Source organism: Gossypium arboreum, chromosome 2 (genome assembly GCF_025698485.1).
Source record: "Gossypium arboreum isolate Shixiya-1 chromosome 2, ASM2569848v2, whole genome shotgun sequence".
NCBI lineage: Eukaryota > Viridiplantae > Streptophyta > Magnoliopsida > Malvales > Malvaceae > Gossypium > Gossypium arboreum.
The window spans coordinates 52,202,426-52,222,328 of NC_069071.1; the positions used below are offsets into that span (position 1 = coordinate 52,202,426).

At 32.5% G+C, this 19,903-nt stretch overlaps 2 protein-coding genes across 3 annotated transcripts; both read left to right on the forward strand.

The window, feature by feature from the left end:
- The first annotated feature begins 2,483 nt into the window (after nucleotides 1-2,483).
- LOC108461589 (protein MITOFERRINLIKE 1, chloroplastic-like) lies at nucleotides 2,484-4,036 on the forward strand. Its single transcript, XM_017761477.2, has one exon. The coding sequence runs from the start codon at nucleotides 2,611-2,613 to the stop codon at nucleotides 3,862-3,864; it is 1,254 nt and encodes a 417-aa protein (XP_017616966.1). The 5' UTR covers nucleotides 2,484-2,610; the 3' UTR covers nucleotides 3,865-4,036.
- Nucleotides 4,037-13,171: 9,135 nt separating this feature from the next.
- LOC108460846 (protein tesmin/TSO1-like CXC 2) lies at nucleotides 13,172-18,905 on the forward strand. Of its 2 annotated transcripts, none has more exons than XM_053024798.1 (13): nucleotides 13,172-13,454; nucleotides 14,319-14,455; nucleotides 14,542-15,079; nucleotides 15,179-15,316; nucleotides 15,466-16,089; nucleotides 16,177-16,247; nucleotides 16,338-16,521; nucleotides 16,616-16,714; nucleotides 16,812-16,878; nucleotides 17,070-17,217; nucleotides 17,317-18,049; nucleotides 18,136-18,188; nucleotides 18,316-18,905. In XM_053024798.1, the coding sequence occupies exons 1-11, from the start codon at nucleotides 13,359-13,361 to the stop codon at nucleotides 18,026-18,028; spliced, it is 2,814 nt and encodes a 937-aa protein (XP_052880758.1). In that variant the 5' UTR covers nucleotides 13,172-13,358; the 3' UTR covers nucleotides 18,029-18,049; nucleotides 18,136-18,188; nucleotides 18,316-18,905. The 2 variants fall into 2 exon arrangements, with proteins under 2 accessions (XP_052880758.1, XP_017616017.1); XM_017760528.2 differs by having other exon boundaries at nucleotides 15,466-16,085; nucleotides 16,173-16,247.
- Nucleotides 18,906-19,903: the final 998 nt, after the last annotated feature.

The following is a 19,903-nucleotide window of genomic DNA, read 5'->3' on the forward strand; positions in this document are numbered from 1 at the left end:
ATAAATATTAAGTTGTTGCTTAAAAGTGCATGGCTAGAAGTCAACTGAATTAATGCATTTAATTGCTAATCGGATTGCATGTTTGGCTGCAGTCTGAATTGGTATCTTAATGGTTTTAAATATGTATTTTTATACTAACCCAATGTTAATTAATGAATGTTGTCTTAATGGCTTCAAATGTTCATTATTATGTTGTTCAAATGCTAAAACCTAATGTTGTTCGCACGATGATTTACAACAATTATTTTTACGTCATTGTGTCTTAACTAAGCTGTAAATGTGTTTGATTGTGCCTTGCATTGTTGGAGTTTTTGTGGTCCAATGAAGGACATATTAATTTTGGTTTACTGCCTAATGTCATATGATATTGATGTCTACATTATCCAAGTTAAGTCAAATGTGAGAAAGTTAATATGTTATATTTATATTTAAATTGTTATGTATTTAAATTATGAGTCATGTGTATATAAATGAGTTGTAATGTGTTTAAAGTGTGAAATAGTATTGCTGACTAAGGTTGGGTTATTATTAAATAAGTGAAAAGAATATATTGATAGCATACTAAAAATGTCACGAGTTGATAAAGTAAGTGTTTGGATATAGGGTTGATTTGTTTTAGTTATAATTGAAGTGCTTGCAATTATAAGAATATTGATATGTTTATATAAATGGAATTGAAGTAGGGAAGAATTGTTATGAGATTTAGGCACTTAACATGCTCAAATTGAAAATGTATAGCTAACTAACTTTTAAGTACTAAGTACGTGGTAGATATATATATGTAGATATACATGTTTTACTTGGGGATAGTATTGGTTATATTAATATTACATGCTTAAGTTATGGAATTACTACTGAGTACTTAGTGTATGGTTTGTTATTGGTAATATCAAGAATGTTGGGTCGTTTCACTCTTATTTATTATTGGCAAGTACTTAATGGGTTAGGTTTTGCAGTATTTTATAATATTATAATTCGACGTTAATCTCATAGTCTAGTACTAATATATATATGGTTGATCGGGTGTATGCTATTAGATGCATATATAAATGAAACTCGTATTTACTTAAGTATGTCAAAGGAATGTAAATTTGTTGATGTTTTCATTAATTGAAAATTTTAGTTGTGAATTTTTCGTAGTTGCTTCGACAACGGTTGTGACACTGTAGCTCGAACCTGGTAATCAGGTCGAGTATAAGGTATTACAACAGTACAAAACAATATGATGATGTATAAAAGATTACGGTGGATATAAAAAATCATAAAGGTATACCAATTGTTAAGAGAAAATATCCAAAATCATAAAAGTGTACCAAAAAATTATGTTGAAGTACAAAAACTATGAGGGCATATCGATTTTTATAAGGAAATACAAAAAAATTATGAGAAATATTTTGTTATTAACTTGTAACTTTAATTGGTAAAACTTACTCTAAGCTTTTCTTAGTGAGCTCATGGTAGAGCTCGAACATGAAATAAGGTTGTTCGAATTGGATTGTATCGATTATTGGTCTGAGTATTAGTTTAAAGAAATATTCTGAATCGATTGATTCGAGAACTGATATCGACTGATTGAACCGAACAAAAAAATCAATTCTATCATATTTTTATTTTTATAAAATATTTAATAATTTATTTAATCAAATAATATTTATTAATAAATCAATTAAACTAATAAATTCGTTCTTTTACCAATTCGACCGGTAGTCCCATCCACATAACCTTGTCTGGAAAATGACTTCTGGGAAATTATTTACTTTTCTGGAAAAGCTAATATTTTTTTGTGTTTAGATGAATCTGTGTAAAATATTTTTTGTTGTTTGGTAGATTTCTTAAAAATATTTCATAAAATTATTTTCAATGAAACAAACATACATTTGAGATTTTTTCATTGTTTAATTGAATTTATTTTATCTATAATCTTATATTTTACATTGTTTTTGCATATATTAAAATATTATCTTAATTTCAGGTTCATTATAACGTCTTTTTTAATTACATAACTACCAAGTGAGTATTTTTATTTAAAATGTGACATCAACAAAATTGACAAAAAAATTTAACGATATCAACAATTGAACTTGATTTTCAAATTTGAAAAGTAAAATGACTAAATTATTGAAAATAAAAGTACAAAGACTAAATTGTAAATGACTTATAACATATTTTAGCATTTATACTACAAAAATTTATTATTAATATATTTATAATTGTAATAAATATTTATTATTAAAATATTAATATTGAATTTTTCAATAATATGTGAATAATAATATCTAAAATTATTGTTTTAAAATTTATTATTAAAATAAAATGAAAATATTAAATAATTTATTATTTTAATATATTATATTTATTATATTAATAATTTATTATGTCACTAAATATAAATAATTAAATATATATGTTTAATAATATTTAAAAATATAATATTTTAATAATTTTAAATATTTTTAAAAATAAAAATAAAATTTATTACTGTGAATAAACGACATCTATTTGATCATCCATCAATGAGTGGTTAAAACTTCAAACTCCAAACCGATTGAAACAGTCGGTGAAAGAAAATTGCAAGGCAAAAACAAACCAGAGCAACATAAAGCTTTAGCAATGGAGGCGAGACTCTCTGCATCTTTGGGTCTCCCTTCTTCTGACTTAAATCATCCGCCAGTCAACACCGACTTCGGTTACCTTTACAGCCATTTCATCACTCTCACTTCATCCCCGAAAAATACTCAAAAACCCCTCAAACCTCACCTACATCACCTCTCCTTTGCCTCTGCCTCCATTTCTGGAGGTCCTCAACCTGGAAAACCCACCAAGTTTCGTATTCCGCTCCCTTTTTCCAATTTAACTGAATCCCAGCAACCCAAATCGCCTAAATTCCCCAAATGGCTAGAACCCAGATCGAGAAACAGCTCCAAAGCCCAAATCCTTATGAAAAACTTATCTGTCTTCGAAAGAGCTCTAATCGGTGCAGGTGGTGGTGGAATTGCCGGTGCATTTACTTACGTATGCCTTCTCCCACTCGATACCATCAAAACCAAAATGCAGACAAAGGGTGCTTCCGAGATTTATGCTAACACCTTTGATGCAGTAGTCAAAACTTTCCAGACGAATGGTATTCTGGGATTTTACCGAGGAGTTTCAGCTGTTATTGTAGGTTCGACGGCTTCTTCAGCTGTTTATTTTGGGACATGTGAATTTGGTAAGTCTTTTTTGTCCAAATTGGAGTATCCGGCTTTGCTTATTCCTCCAACTGCTGGTGCTATGGGAAATATTGTTTCGTCAGCTATAATGGTACCGAAAGAGTTGATTACTCAAAGAATGCAAGCTGGTGCTAAAGGAAGGTCATGGGAAGTCTTGTTGAGAATTTTAGAAAAAGATGGGATTTTGGGTCTTTATGCTGGTTACTCAGCTACTTTGTTGAGGAATTTGCCTGCTGGGGTGTTAAGTTATTCCTCTTTTGAGTATTTAAAAGCTGCGGTTTTGAGAAAGACAAAACAGACTAATTTGGAGCCAATTCAGAGTGTTTGTTGCGGTGCTTTGGCTGGTGCAATTTCAGCTTCTTTGACTACTCCTCTCGATGTGGTGAAAACAAGGTTGATGACTCAGGTTCATGGGAATAAAGTTGCTGCTGCTATGTATGGTGGGGTTAATGCGACAGTGAAGCAGATTTTGAAGGAGGAAGGTTGGATTGGTTTGACTAGTGGACTGGGGCCTAGAGTTGTTCATAGTGCTTGTTTTTCAGCTTTGGGCTATTTTGCATTTGAGACTGCCAGGCTTGCAATTTTGCATCAGTGTTTGAAGCATAAGGAGAAGGAGTTGTCCAAAATCAGTTGCACCGGCTTGAGTTACAATTAGTTGGTGATAATGCTAATTTTTATCACTGTTTTGTTAAATTTGTTATGTTACCATGTAGTGTAGTTCAAAGAAACTGATTTTTGGCATTACATTATCGTACATTTCTTAGTTAAAGTTTCTGTTTTTTCTACTAATATATATCAATGGAAAATAAGTTTGATTAATGCACCAATGCATGAAGAACCTTCTTATTCCATATTACCTCAGATTCAGTATGCTGCTGAATTTTACATTTTCTGTTTGTAATGTCAGATACCATCTTTGCTAGTCCATAAACATTTAAAGATTTCACATCAATAATAGGCTAAAATTTCTAAGACTTCCAAGTTGACTATGTAGTAATGGTACTTTTGTGGTCATCTCTTTTTCTGGTCTTTTAGATAAATTTTTATGGATTAGTGGCTTGTTATTGGTTTGGTGAATCGATTAATAAATGATTGATAGTGCTCCATCGAGGGTGCTGTATGTAATGTAGATTCCACCTCCATCACTGTAAAGTTTTCTGCTCCAACTTAGGTGGAGATAAATGCCTCATATCGATTTAACTCACATCATCGGAGATGGTCTGTAATTCTCTCTGATGAAAATGCCAATATGAAACGTATAGTAGTTTTTCCTCTACAAAAGTCCCTGTTAAGTTTTGCATGAAGACTGCTATCAGAATCAAGCAACTATAACTTGCTCTTGTGATGTATTTGGCGTGGAATATTAAATTATCTAGAATCAAGAAAGGTACTTGTTTATTTATCAAGTTAGATTATGTGTCCATTACACGAGGTAAAAATCAGAAACTTACATCTGTGCTAGAAAATACTAGTTAGTTTATAGTTCTGTGAGTGAATGCATGAATCATGAATGAAAGAAATTTTCCCTGCTGCTGTTGGTGGATATTATATGTTTATCCCTTTAGAAACTCTACGGATTTAATTCTCCTCGCACATCTTTCCGTGCTGTTGAATGATAAATTGGAGAAATGGATTCTATATAAGTTTCTGCACGAGTTTACCTTAATTATTTCTCATGTGCATGATGGCTTTTTGCTGTCGATGTTTATTGGATAAAAGTAAGTAAACCTGAAACCTTTTCTTTGGATGGATGGTGATCAAATATGGGAATTTGCATGACCTGAACATATGCTTACTAGATATGCTTGTTCTGTATATGAATAAAGCCTACCTTTTTGTTTTTTTTGCCGGCGGGAATAAGATAGTGTGCTGCTTCTGAAATATCATTTTATAGGTTCCAGTTGTTCAGTGGCTTTCTGGAATTTGGAAATAAGCCTTGTAAACGTGAATGGATGAGCTTGTGCTCTGCCTTCCAAGGAACTTTTTGGCTATGGCAGATACGGGTATATCAGTATATATTCTACATGAATGTGTTAAATGTTGTCCGACTTTTCTCTTGTAGGATCCTCGGAAGGTCACATCGTTATATCTAGATATGCTTGGAACATGAGTGCTGGATACTGATACTTGTAAGAAAATATGAAGACTGGGAGCAACATCGGCTTTTGAAATTTAGATACAGTTACAGCTCCTCAAGCTTTTGCACGAGAAGAGATTGGGTAGGAAATTGCTGCCTTGGAACTGTAGATACTTTGATATAGAAAAGCATATGATATATGCTGTGGGATTCAAAGCAACAAGGGGATACTTTATGACGTGCATAGCTGGTCTGCTTTGCATCTGCATGATTATATGGAAAGTAAGGGTGTGCAGAAAATTCTAATCCGATAAAATCGAAGTGAATCAAATCGAAAAAATGATTTTTTTCTATTTATTCGGTTTTCATGTCCGGTTTAATTTATTTATTTGGTCAATTTTCAGTTTTAACATTATAAACCGAATAAACCAATTAAGGCATAACTCATAAGGCCATAAGCCCATAATCCATTTACATAAATCAAAATTTAAACTTTAAACTCAAATGCCTATTAAAACTTAATACTCTTAAAACTCAAACTCCTTAATATTTAAAACCCAAATTGATAATTTATTTTTAAAAGATATTCATTTTAATTCCTATCACTTAACATATTAAAAGATCCAAATTAATATATATATATATATATTAAGAATAGTAGAAGTTATGAAAATTATATGTTGAAATGTTGGCCTTGTAATAAAATAAATATTTTTGAGTTCATTAAAATTGTTTGATTTAATTTTTAATATTTTTATGATGAATTTAAAATAAAATTAAAATTAAAAGCAATAAGATATATTTAATTGAAGAAAAATATATTATTTGAAAAAATAAAAAAATTCATTTCCAACTCAAAAAATAAAAAAAATCTAAAAATCGAACCAAAAACTTTAGTTTATTCAACTTTGCTCCCAAAGTCTATTCGGTTTATTTGGTTTATGTGAATAATTTAACTTAGTTGGTTCTTGGTATAAAAAACCGAAATGACCATCGGAAAGCATATTTACAAGACTTACATAGGTAAAATATGTAATGGCCCCTCCCTTTCGTTTCCTCCCTATTTATGGTTAGAATGCTCGCATCACCCTAGGTTATAAGTATTAGAATAGAGGTTATTACCCCACATAGAATTTTCACTCTCACCACATATATGAGCTGTAACACTCCACACTCGACCTGATCTATGGGTTCAAGCTGTAGAATGCTACATTCATTGCCGGAGTAACTATGAATACAATTCCAATCAATCTACCGGAGTAACTATGAATACAATTCCAATCAATCTAACATATTAATACAAGTTATTATGATTAATATACTAATAAAACATATTATATAATCTTATTTGGGGTTTATACGACTTACGAAAGCTCTTATGATGACTCGAGGCCATTGGGGGACCAAAATGCAAATTTTTCAAAATGTTTCAAGTTGGTTTTGTGACCATGAGGGACTCACATCGTGACATCAACGATAGACACTAGGCATCATGACTTTAGAAGTGCAATGTTGTGATTTTCAAAGTAGTAGGTTGACGTCGCAACTTTAAACAAGGGACATTGTGACGTTGATAGCTGATGTCACAACATCTATAGGATAGTGTCACAACTTTAAAGAAAAACACCTACCATGCCTTACATCATTTGATTCAACCTACCGAATTGAATAATCCAATTGATTTTGAGGCCCTAAAATGCAATAAAACTCATCATATATGATCAAATACATATATCAACTCATGTAAGCCTTAACATTTCATGAACTATCCCATTGAGTAACTTCTAATACTCAAAATGTCAAGTTAAAATTTTACAACTCAAAATCGGTTCAACCCTAGGTACATGCCCTTTATTGAAATGTAAAGAACTATACAAACATTGCTGAGTCCAGAATTTGTTATCTAAATGCTACTTCACCTCTCGAGACTTCGAGATCCACTAATACCTACACATAGAATAAACAAACCGTACATTAAGCGATAAAGCTCGGTGGTACTTTCATTATTCAAGTCAATTAAACATTTACAATATCATGAATAACGCATTCCATGTAGCATCCACTTCCAATCAAATCAATTAGCATTCATATATCAAACACCGAGACTAGGCACAATCACATTTAACCAAATCTTCATACAATATCAAGTCATATATGGTAATCACATTTCATATTCATTTAATGATATCTATTCAATTCTTTATCTGGTTCTTTCTCGAATCTATTGATTTGTTTTGCTACCATATCGACCCTCAGGGTTTGTATAAACCGGTTTGTATGATCTTTCACATGCTATCTTTAGTCTTATTTCACATATATATACTTACAATACCATTTTATATCATCATTTCAATTCAAGTCTCATTGATCAAATTTATGTTTTATATTCCCTATTAATTAGATTCAAACTTGAGATGGATACACATATCATTCAACCATTACATCTAGCACCTAGTGCCTCTTCGAAATGTTTGAAATATAATTTGTGCCCAGTGCCCATCGGCATAACCGAAGTAAAGTGTGCCTAACACTTATTGGAATATCTTAAGTGATATGGGCCCAACACTTATTGACATATAACCGAAGTATAACATGTACACAATCTAATGCTATGGCATGCCAACTATATCTGACTTTACCTGAATAGTTAATAGGGTACCAATGATCCAATTGCATTTTATAAACCAATCCACATATTAGGAATTCATATCATTTCATCATCAATTCATATCTCATGCCATTTTCAAGTTCATACTATGCTTATTTAGGTTATACACATCTCAATTCAATTCTCGACATATTATCATTCAATATGAATCAATTCATATGACAAGTATAGGGTTATCTTGATATCTAATCATGCAATCAACATGTATATGCATATAATTGATATGATCTCGAATCATAAAAGTACAAACTAAATGTTTCTGCTACTCGTCTACGATTCTCAACATTCCTCTCTCTTTCAACCGCCCGACATCGTCTTTGGCTATGTTCGGTAATTCAATAATAAACACAGTGGTTCCAATAAACATGTTTCAGTATATATGTAGTTTAAATCATTTAAATAAAAGGCGTCATGTCAAATTTAACCCTCAATATTTATATCTTTTGCCAATTTGGCTATTATTCCTTTTTTTTAAGCTAAATTTAGCCATCGACTTTTTAAAAAAGTCAAATTCAACCATAAATCTTTTAATAAGAGTTGAATTATTGTTCTTTATGATAAAAATATTGTTGAAAAATAATATAGTTGAATTTTATCATTGTGACACCCCTAATCTGACCCTAGTCAGAAAGTGGTTTCGGGACCGCGAAATCGAGTCATAAAAATAATTAACAGTCATATTCGATGCTTATTATATGTGAATATGAATGTGTGGAAGTTTCATACTTTAATTTTATCATTTGTATGCGAAATTATTAAATAGGACTTATGTGAGAAAATTTAGAAATGTGTTAGGCAAATGTTGAAGTAACTTATTAATGCATGTTATAAGAATGCTTGGACTTGCATGTCAAATAACCCCTTTTGCTAGTAGTGGCTGGCCAAGATGATGGACTCATATTAAAATATGTATTAATTTTAGTTAAATGGTTTTATACTTTAAATAAAAATAAGGAAATTTGGTGATGAAAACAAAGTTCTCTCTTTGTTCAACTTGGCGAATAGAAGAAAGAAAGGAGGGAGGAATTTCGGTCATTTGAATCTTTAGGGAGGTTAGTATATTGTGTTAAATTTGTGAAATGTTTACTTGTTTTAGGTAAATTATCATGGTTCTTGCTTAGCTCATGCTAAAATTTTCAATAATGATGGGTGAATGGAGCATTCGGTTATGGTTATAAAGGAAGGAATTTTGATTGTTTTATTTGAATTTTGATGATGAATGTGTTGAGGAAAGAAATTGGTCTTTCTAAAAACATGAATGGTTAATGCTTATACTAGTAATAGCGAAATAAAAATGCTTGATGTCATGAATAAATGTTGTTTATATGTTTTGAATTGAGTAAAATTTGATGTTTAATCACTTAAGGATTCGGCATTGTTTAAGATAATTTATTAAAATGTGAATTTTGAATATTATGAGTATTGGGATGTAAGTATATGTGTGTGCTCGGTCATAGGAGTTTGCTATGAAATTTTGTTTGGTTGAGTGAAGAATGGCCGAATGAACTATAGGCTAGGGTGGATAAATTTTGTACATAAGTAGTGGGTGTTAAGGTTAGTAGGTTGGCTTAATTCTTGTATTAGAAATCTATTTGAGAAATTAGATAGGCTTTGAATGGTTGAAGTAATGAAATTAGAAACTCATGAACTTGATTTAAATACTTTAAATTATGGTAGTTAAATGGAATAGAAAGGATCTATTCGGCCATGGAGGTTAAACACATTGTTAAATTGTTAAATATATGCTTTGGTTGTTAATGAATATTCGGTCTTGGTATGAATCTCATTAATAACATTTAGTTATTAGATTTGGTATAAAATACTTATTGAAATGATGGAATTGGATGACTTACTTATGGATTTTAGTTATGAGAGTCTTTTGTAAGTAGAGCTAGAGGGTTTAAAGGGTGGTGTTTTAAAATAAACATGTATATGGGCCCTATGTATGTACCTTGTAATTTTATTGTAAACTTTTGGTTTAACTTGTATCATATTAATTACTAAAATACTAGCTTGTGTGGAAAATTTTGTGTATGTTTTTATGTGCCGAATGTGAGTTAAAAAAAAAATGGAGCTCACTATGTGTATCATGGTCAACCCTTGATAACTAATATGTCTTGATTCGTAAATTGAGTTAAAAGATTATATATGTTCGATCTAGCCTAAGCTAGGCTTGACTTGTAACATAGTAATGATTGACTGAATGTATATGTGTGAGATAGTGAGGATAATTGTATTTCTTGCTTTGATTAAGTGAAGTATATGAAGTTGATATACTTAATTTACTCAATTAAGCTTAAGAGCACATAGGGACAACTTCGGATAAGGTGAAAGCTAAAGTGACGAAATAGCCGACCCGTAACTACTCAGAAAGATACTAGGTAAGTTCTTAAGTATTTGAGTTTGATTCCTTTGTAAGTTTTAAGTTTTAAAACGGGATGAATATGAATTATGTATATACGTTAAGGTCAATGACTTTTCTAAATGACGGCATATATGATATTATGTTTTAAATATGTGAATGAGAACTTTACAGAGTAAATTGTATAAATCTGCTAGGGACAGCAGCAGTAGCGTGTTTTGGAAAAATTACCATAAATTGTGGGAGTTGAGTTAAAGGCTGGATAAATTATGTAATTAAAGCTTGACGCGTCTAGTTCCGTATAAAAGAAATCGTATAAGTAAAGGGGTTGCCGATAATGAGATTTTCAAAGTTGTGTGAGACAGAGTCAGAATGGCTCTGAAATCCCCTGTTCAGTATTTGGAAAATCATTATAAATCGTACAAAAATGATTATAAGATAAAATTATATGTTTAGAGTCTTTAATGAGTCTAGTTTCAAACAAAATAAACGAAAACATATTTTGAATTCTGTACAATGAGAAATTAAATTCTTAGTGAAGAGTAGTCAGAGTAGTCAAGCAATAAAATAGGGGAAACTTTAAGAAAAATCTGGTATTGATTGGCCAAACAAAAAATTCTGAAAATTTTGTGGATAGAGGATATACGAGTCTATTTTCATGAAAAATTAACGGCACATAATTTGGAATTTCGTAGCCACGGTTACAAATAATTTAACGACTGTTGCTCAGGAAAACAGCTTGTAGAGAATTTGTGGTTATGTTGTAAACATGGATAAAACTTGTTATAGTTGCTCATAAGCTATTGATTAAACCCATACGTGAATTCTAAATTGTGATATTATAAAATGATATATGAGTGTTAGATGGATCTTTGATATTAAAATTTGTGAAATTGTAAGTTTATAAGTATTCGAATATGAAATGATAGTATGGCTTGAAATTGAATTATTCATCGGAAAATGATAGATGTAGATTCAGCCAAGACAAATTGTATACATGAAAGTATATGTGGTATGGGAAGTATATTTGGATAATTGTGATGTGAATACATGAAAATTTATATTTTGATTTAGGATTCAATGTGATGAATGTGAACATGCATATATGAGATAAGGCCGAATGGCCAATGTGATGAATGTGAACATGCATATATGTGATAAGGCCGAATGGCCAATGTGATGAATGTGAACATGCATATGTGTGATAAGGCCGAATGACCAATGTGATGAATGTGAACATGCATATATGTGATAAGGCCGAATGACCAATGTGATGAATGTGAACATGCATATATGTGACAAGGCAGAATGGCCAATGTGATGAACGTGGAAGTGTATATATGTGGTAAAGCCGAATGGCTAATGCGAAATGTGTATGAGATGGATATGAGGTAAAGCCGAATGGCTAATGCGAAACGTGTATGAGATGGACATGCGGTAAAGCCAAATGGCTAATGTGAGATATGTATGAGATGTGTATATATATATATATATATTGTGGACAAATGACAAACGGCGGAAGGTGTGTTTTATTAGATATTTGATGAGGTAAATGAAATTACAAATATGATAGTTGATGTGAATGTTGTAACATGTGAATAAATATGCATGAAACTCTATGATGTAAACCCGAGATTAAAGACCAGATGACCATATGTGGTGACTATGTCTGGGTTAAGACCCGCTGACTCGTGTGGAGATTTCATCTGAGCTAAAGGTCTCGCTGATAATCCGAGTAGAGTTTAAAGCTATAAGACTTCGCAATAAAAATTACTTATAAATATATTTAATACGAAAGGTTAAACAGGTATGTACTCCAAGTTTATATGTGAGCTTGATTTGAACTAAATCATAAGGTAGTTATGTGATGCATACGTGAGCAATCTATGAGACTATTCCCATGATTATGTGACATTGGATCAGTGTGAGAGGTTATGTGAAATTATACAATATATCTATGTCACATGAGCTCACTTTTATGTGAAAGTTTATCTGCCTATTGTATATGATGAGATGTGCATATTCGGTAAAGGGATGGTATGCCCGAAGGAATAGTGAAATAAAAATACGAACAACTATGTTATAATTTGATTGTTATCTGTTGACACTACTTAAAACTTACTAAGCATTGTAATGCTTACTCCGTTTACTTTGTTTCCTCTGTTTTATAGATCTCATTTAGAAGCTACAGACTGGGGATCGTCAAGAACTAGTCACACTATCACTATCCACCGCTTATTCTTGTTATGTTTTGAATTATTTTATGGCATGTATAGAATAGACCAAAGGGTCAAGAATATTTTGGTTAATGTATATAAGCCATGCGAAAATGGCATCTTTTGAATGTGTACGTATAGAAGTTTAAATTTGTATCCTTGACTGTCTTTAGTATTTATCTAAAGGAATGTTCTTAAAAAAAAAATTTTTTTACTGTTCTGATATGAGTTTCAAGTCTGGTAATGCCCCTTCACCTATTCTGGCGACGGATACGGGATAGGAGTGTTACAATCATTATTGTTCTTTTAACATTTTAGTCAATATTTTTATCATCAACATTGTTAGAAAAAAATAAGAAGAATTATACAAGTTTTTACACCAACATTGTTAAAAAAATAATATTTTAGTTAACATCAACATTAGAAAATAGTTTGACTATTTTTTTAAAGATTAATGATAAAATTTAGAAAAAAACAAAAATAAAAGTTAAATTAATAAAAGATATAAACATTGACAACTAAAAAAGTGTGAAATACACAAGTAATATCCAATGAGGCAGATTAGGAAGATTGTTAGGCCCAAAAAGTGATCCAATAGAAACAGAAAGGCCGAGGAGATGTGTTGTTTTCGTTCCCGCTCGGATTTTGAATGTCCGCCCTTCACGTCTTAGCCTTACTACATCTCTCTCCCAACTCTCGAATTTTAGTAGTAGGTAAATAAAACTAAAATTTATAAAGAAAATTTCAACACCAAAATCAAAATCTGGAGGTTTAAGAAAAAAGAAAAAATAAAAAGAAATGCCGAGGCTAACTAGGGTTCCAGACCATGGATTCTCCTAAACTTTCTAAGTCCCCAATTCCCTCTGCTTCTGCCTTTGCTTCTGCCTCAGCATCTATTTCTTCATCTTCTTCGCCAGTTCAAGTAATTAATTAATTTTTTTTTCAAGAAATGAATGGATGTAATTTATGTTCCTTGTCATTTCAGTCTTTAAGTTTTTCTTCTACACCCTTTTCTGACTTTGATTTTCTAATGCATTTTCTTTTGTAAATTTGCTTCTTGTTCTAAGTCTTAGATTTGTGTTTCGGGAGGTTTGTATTTGACAATTTGTTAGTAAATATGGTTAAATGTATTGTTTAAGTGATACTTTAATTCTATTGGTAGAGTTGTGATTTGTACTTGGTTTGACTTGAATTCCTCTAATTTAATGAGTATTGGTAATCCTTTTTTTTTAGAGGAATTGGGGTAGGAGTTTTGATTCAATGAATTGGCAGAATCTAAACTTTGTACTAGAATATATTGTCCTTTAATTGGATACTGGTTTAGATTTGAATTTGTCTTTGTTGATGCTATTCTGTCACTGGAGGTGCCTTAGAAAAGAGAAGAAAAAGTTTCTTTAATGAGTAAATGCTGGTTTAATGTTTATGGTCTTGTGGTTCTAGGTTTTGCACAAGGTTGTAATAGTGTTTCATTTAGTTTCAGATGAGTTATTTGTTTAGTTATATGCTAGTTTTGCTTACTAAATGGGGTGAATTGTTTTCAAAGCAATTATTATCTGCTTTATTGTAAGACATTTGCATTGACATGGACAGCAACTTCAGACTTAATATTGGTTGAGTTCCATTAGTTTGCAGCCAACTTCAGACTTGAGTTTATTTAAGTTCCAGTAATTTGAAACTGGACCTTCCTTTCCCTTTTTCCCCGTGATCCTGTCATGATGACTGCATAGCTTTTAGGGCTGGATCCATTTTTAGACTTTTTATTTTTCATTTTCCACTTTGATTTCAGGAATCCCCTTTCTCCAATTACATTAGCAGTCTGTCTCCTATAAAGCATGACAAAGCAGCTCATGTAGCACAAGGGTTTGTTGGACTCAGTTCTCCTCCTCTTGTATTTACATCTCCACGTATAAATACACTTGGAAGGTTCGTCCACCTTTTATTTTGGCTTTATCTTTTCCCATTTGAGTGCTTCATGCTTGAGCTCTGATTGCATGAAACCTTATTTCCAGGCCCCAGTCATCCAGTGTGGAAATATCTCAAAAGTGTGAAGGGGACAAGAAAATAATAAATGAGTCTTGTATTTTGGAAAGATCTGTTACCGAATCGCAAGAAGGGTTGGTCACTGATATTAAGAATGAAGATAACAAGGACGATGTGGCAGTCCAGCTTGGTAGTTCCTCTGAATGTGTTGATGAATACTTGGCTGACCCTGTGGAAACAGACTGCGCAAAGTCTGCATGTTCAGTCAAGTTAAATTTGAAACAATCTAATAATGTGCTTCAATCATCAGTTGATGGTTTACTGGACTTAAAAAATATTAAGTTTGGCAGCAAAAATAATGTGGGGAGGGAAGTTGATGCAGCTCAATTTTTGTCTGGGCAAAGTGAAGAAAGCATCGAAAGAAAGTTAACCTCTGATGAAAAATTGTTGAAGATTGAAAATGAGCAAGGTTCTGCTCAAGGGATATCTGATGGATTTCAAAAGTTTGAGTCTGATAGATTTGATCTTTCTTCTAAGGAAAAAGAATGTAAAAAATTTGGTCCTCAGGTAATAATTGATTTCTGTCTTCCCCATCTAACCTGGAAATAGTACCGTGTATTTTAGGAGATAAAATATGCATGTTTCAATCTTTTTTTCTTTTGGCAGAAAGATGGCCGTGGTGATGGATGCAGTAATTTCCTTCAACAGCTGCCTGGATCTCTGCTGGGGGTTCAGTCATATGAAGGTTTTGCTAAAAATATTGGCGGAGATGCAGATGTTCCAGTTCATAGCATGACACATGAGGTATGAAAAGATTTGAAGTAGCCCTGATTTAGGGAGATAAAAAATAGATTACTGAATTTCTCTTTAAACTCCCCTAACCCTTCAATTGTAATTGTTAAATGCTGCCATATGTTCCTTTTGCAATAGAATAATTTCAACAGTCAATGTAGGCCAGTGAACTCCAACGCAGCATGAGTAGACGTTGCCTTCAATTTGGAGAAGCTCAACCAGAAGCCACAGCAACCTGCAGCATTTCCACAAATCGAGCAAATAATATTATCTCTTCAACAACACTTGCTACAAATTCAGAAACAGAGAGTTTGAGTTCATCTCATCTTGATTTAAGTGCTAAATCAAGGACAAGGCAACTAGTTAACTTGTCCCAATTAGCAATGAACATGATTCCCCAGTGCTATGGCAACTCTTCCTTAACTGTTCTCAAGCCATCAGGTATTGGCTTACACCTAAACAGCATTGTTAATGCTACATCAATGGGTCAAGGTGGAACTGCAAGCATGAAATTGGCACAGGCAATAAAATCAACATCTACTACAAGCTGTCAAACAACTGAAAACATCGACAATTGCTCAGATGCATTTGAAAAAGTATCAACTCCTCAAGAAGGAGCACTAGAACAGAAAGTTTGCACAATTGCAGGTTCTGCTTCAGAATCACTCTTTGCCGAGGAATCAGCTGGGTTTCACATGACTCCGAACACAAAGAGGAAATTTAGCTCAGAGGATGGAGATGGGAATGACATGTTTGACCAACAAAGCCCCATAAAGAAAAGGCAAGTTTTTGTGATAGTTCTTTCAAATTTGCAATTATAACTTTCTCCGTATAGTTTATCATCTGGGCCATTAATGTGCTTCTATAGGAAGAAATTATCAAACAGCACAGATGGTGATGGTTGCAAGCGTTGCAATTGCAAGAAGACCAAATGCTTGAAACTGTAAGTGAATTATGTTTTTAATTGGTTGCAGTCCTGTTATGTGTAGCATAGCTCTATTGATACAATATATGCTAAATTTCTCCTTTTCAGCTATTGCGATTGTTTTGCTGCTGGAATCTATTGTGCTGAACCTTGTTCCTGCCAAGGTTGCTTCAACAGGCCCGAGTATGAAGAGACTGTTCTTGAAACACGCAAACAAATTGAATCACGTAATCCACTAGCATTTGCTCCAAAGATTGTACAGCCGGTCACTGAGTTTCCTTTAAGCAACAGGGTATATTACAACCCCCAAGCCCAAAATAGAGACATGCCTTCTGCTTTTCTTTTCTTTTTCCTGATATAGTAATTTCACAATCATGTCTTTTCAGGAAGATGGAAACCGGAAGACACCATCCTCAGCAAGACACAAAAGGGGGTGCAATTGCAAAAGGTCGATGTGTCTGAAAAAATATTGTGAATGTTTCCAGGTCTGGAAATTTATTGCTATCTGAATCATCTATCATGCTTTATACATCATCTCTGTTAGTGTATTGTTCCTGGACTCATGCTTTTTTTATTGAAAAGGCTAATGTTGGTTGCTCAATTGGATGTCGATGTGAGGGGTGTAAAAATGTCTATGGCAAGAAGAAAGGTGAGTTTTTAAGAAATATCTTTAAGAATGTTGTCTTTCTATGCATGCTAGTCTTCATCTCCTATACTAGGAATAGAGAAATTTGCTCTCTTCCCAAAATCATCATAGGGTTCATTTTGGGCAGACAGTATCTTTTGGTAAGTAAGAATTGAGAATCAATATACTCTTAATCCTTATTCCTGAATTTCCAGATTATTGTGTGACTGAAGAAATGGTTAACAGAAGCGGAGAGATATCAGAAAGTAGAGTGGCAGCTAAACCTAAGAAGGAAATTTTCCATTCTGAGTTGTGTGATCCATACCATCTTACACCTTTGACACCTTCAGTCCAGTGCTCAGAGTAAGATTTATAATTATGGTGTCTTAGTTTCATTCAAGATACAGCTAAATAATACTGATTTAACTTCATAATTGCTGATTACTTAACCTTTTTATTCAGCCATGGAAAGAATGCATCCATTTCCAGACTTCTTTCCAGGAGATGCCTTCCTTCACCTGAGTCTGAACTTACTGTCTTATCTTATGCAAAATCTCCAAGATCTCCAAGAACTTCTGATAGCAATGACATACTTCTGGAAACAAGTAAAGGAAATTTAGATATTGATTCTTTCTGTGAGGGAATTAGTTACAACAATGCTGTTACCCTTGCTGATGAATTCCATCACACTCCACTGCCAAATCATCCCTCGGTTATTATAGGTTCATCATCATCTAAAGCAAGGGAATTGACAAGCCTTTCACGGGTCCAATTGGACCCTAGAAGTAGGTCTCTCACTTCAGGTGGCTCTCTTCATTGGCACAGTTCACCTATTATGCCAATGTCTCCTTTAAATGATAATAAAAAGCTTCAGGGGCTTGACTCAGCTGATGGCGGACTTTATGACATTTTGGAGGATGATATGCCAGAGATATTGAAAGACACTTCTATGCCCATCAAACCTGTGAAAGCTGGTTCCCCAAATGGCAAGCGAGTTTCACCTCCTCACAATTTGCACCAGCTTGGATCAAGCTCTTCGGGACCATTAAGAAGTGGCCGTAAGTTCATACTAAAAGCTGTGCCTTCTTTCCCACCTCTCACTCCTTGCATTGATGCAAAAGGCAGCTGTAATCAGAGCAGAAATAATTTCCAAGAAAATAGGAGCAATGATTGATTATCAAACCTGCACTTTTGAGTAAGTTGTTGCACTTGGCTGGCCTTTAGTCATGTGAATGTTGCTACCAAATATGGACTTATTCTAACTTTTGCTACATCATGCAGTATAGTGCATTAAGTATTTTCATGATGGATGGTACTTGGGCTTCACAGAGCGGGTAATTTACCTTGCTCTTAAAAACTTAAACCTTTAAGGTTTCATATATGGTCTTTATAGCTGACATTGCATTCTGCCAATTATATGCATGACTTGATACCATCTTCATTTTTTTTTCTGGAATGCAGGTATTAGATTTGCCACATCTTATGAGTAGCAGACAAATTCCCAGAAATGCTTCTGCCTTATGATTCTTATTTTCTGTTTCTTTCTCTATTTCTCTCATATGCTTGTCAGTCTCTGGTTTTTCATTTTGAATGTTCTCTAATGCAAGCCAAGTATTTGTCATTCCTCATGATTGGAGGAAGGACTCACCAAACCTGATGCCGCTCAACCATGTGAAAATACAATTTTATTTTATCCAAAGTCCAAACCAGTGAGCACTTTCTTGCATTCTTCTTTTCTGAGATATCAAAGCTAATGTTACAAGACTTCATTGTCATGATTTTCGCGACAGGTAGATTGGTACCATAATTCTCATTAATTTGAGCATCACAATTTTGTCTTTTAAAATCTCTACATGGAGGGGTATGTACTTTGTGTAATTCTGGATAGCAGAGGCCTGTTTTGTTGCTGAATATTGATTGGTTATCTTTAGTTGAAGCAAAACATTTGCATTCTTCATCCAACATGATTAAAGAATTTTAAATGTTTAGTTCAGTTGGCTCTTGTTTTTCTTAAGTGGCAAGATTCAATAAATTTAAAGTTTGAATTTCAATATTTTTCATATCTTTATCTATTATTGATCTCTTTTATAACTATAAAAAGCAAAAGAACCAATTATTGAGTTTAATTCAACCAACCTAGAATTTCCTTAGATTCAGAGAATGGCAATCAAAATCCTTACCCATCCTTTTTATTAGGGGTGAGCGTTCGATTGAATCAAATCGAATTAAATAAAAAAATTTTGAATTAATCGAGTTGAAGAATTATATTTTATCATTCTAATTTGATTTGAAATTTTCTCGAGAGATGGAATTTGAATTGAATTGAACTGAATATATTTGTTCGAGTTAAATTTTAAAAAATGATTTTGGGTCCTTGTAACTATTGTCACCCATCGTAATAAAATTTGTCTACCGTGATCAAATTTTTTATTACCTTTCAACACCTTATAATTTATTTATTAATCTTTTATATTAGGATTAGTTTCTTTGCTTGCTTAGTTGTTTCAATTATCTTCATATTCTTGTCACTATATATTTTGGAATTAAAAATATATTAAATGTAAAAATGTGATTTTTTAATAAATGTTATTTTAAAGATAAAATGTAAAATTGATACCGATATAAAATTTTAACATGAATATTTTATGGCATCATTAATAATTCAATTTTAATATAAATATTCAATATGGCTAAACAATTCAATAATATAAATAATATAAAAATGAAATTTAATTTAATCATATAAATTGTAGTTATAAATAAAATTATTACTATTTATGTTTAAGGATTTTTTTGGATAATTTTGATTTTTATTTGGGAGTAAAGAGTGAAAAGAAAAAGTTTAGGGAGAAAATAAAAAGTTTTGGAGAGTAAAAGTTTGAGGGAAAATAAATAGGGGGAGTAAAATTTTGAAGGAAAAATATTAAAAAAATAGGGGGGATGGGTTTGGGGTAGATGGGGGGTGGGATGGGAAGGAAGTAAAAGTTTTAGGGGGAAAGTGGGAGGGAGTAAAAATTTAGGGGGAAAATAAAAAGTTTTAAAGGTTTTG

Coding starts and splice junctions, on each gene's coding strand:
- LOC108461589 (XM_017761477.2), top strand. CDS start 2,611: ATGGAGGCGAGACTCTCTGCATCTTTGGGTCTCCCTTCTTCTGACTTA.
- LOC108460846 (XM_053024798.1), top strand. CDS start 13,359: ATGGATTCTCCTAAACTTTCTAAGTCCCCAATTCCCTCTGCTTCTGCC. Junction 15,317..15,465: donor TTCATAGCATGACACATGAG/GTATGAAAAGAT, acceptor CAGTCAATGTAG/GCCAGTGAACTCCAACGCAG. Junction 16,090..16,176: donor GCCCCATAAAGAAAAGGCAA/GTTTTTGTGATA, acceptor TTCTATAGGAAG/AAATTATCAAACAGCACAGA.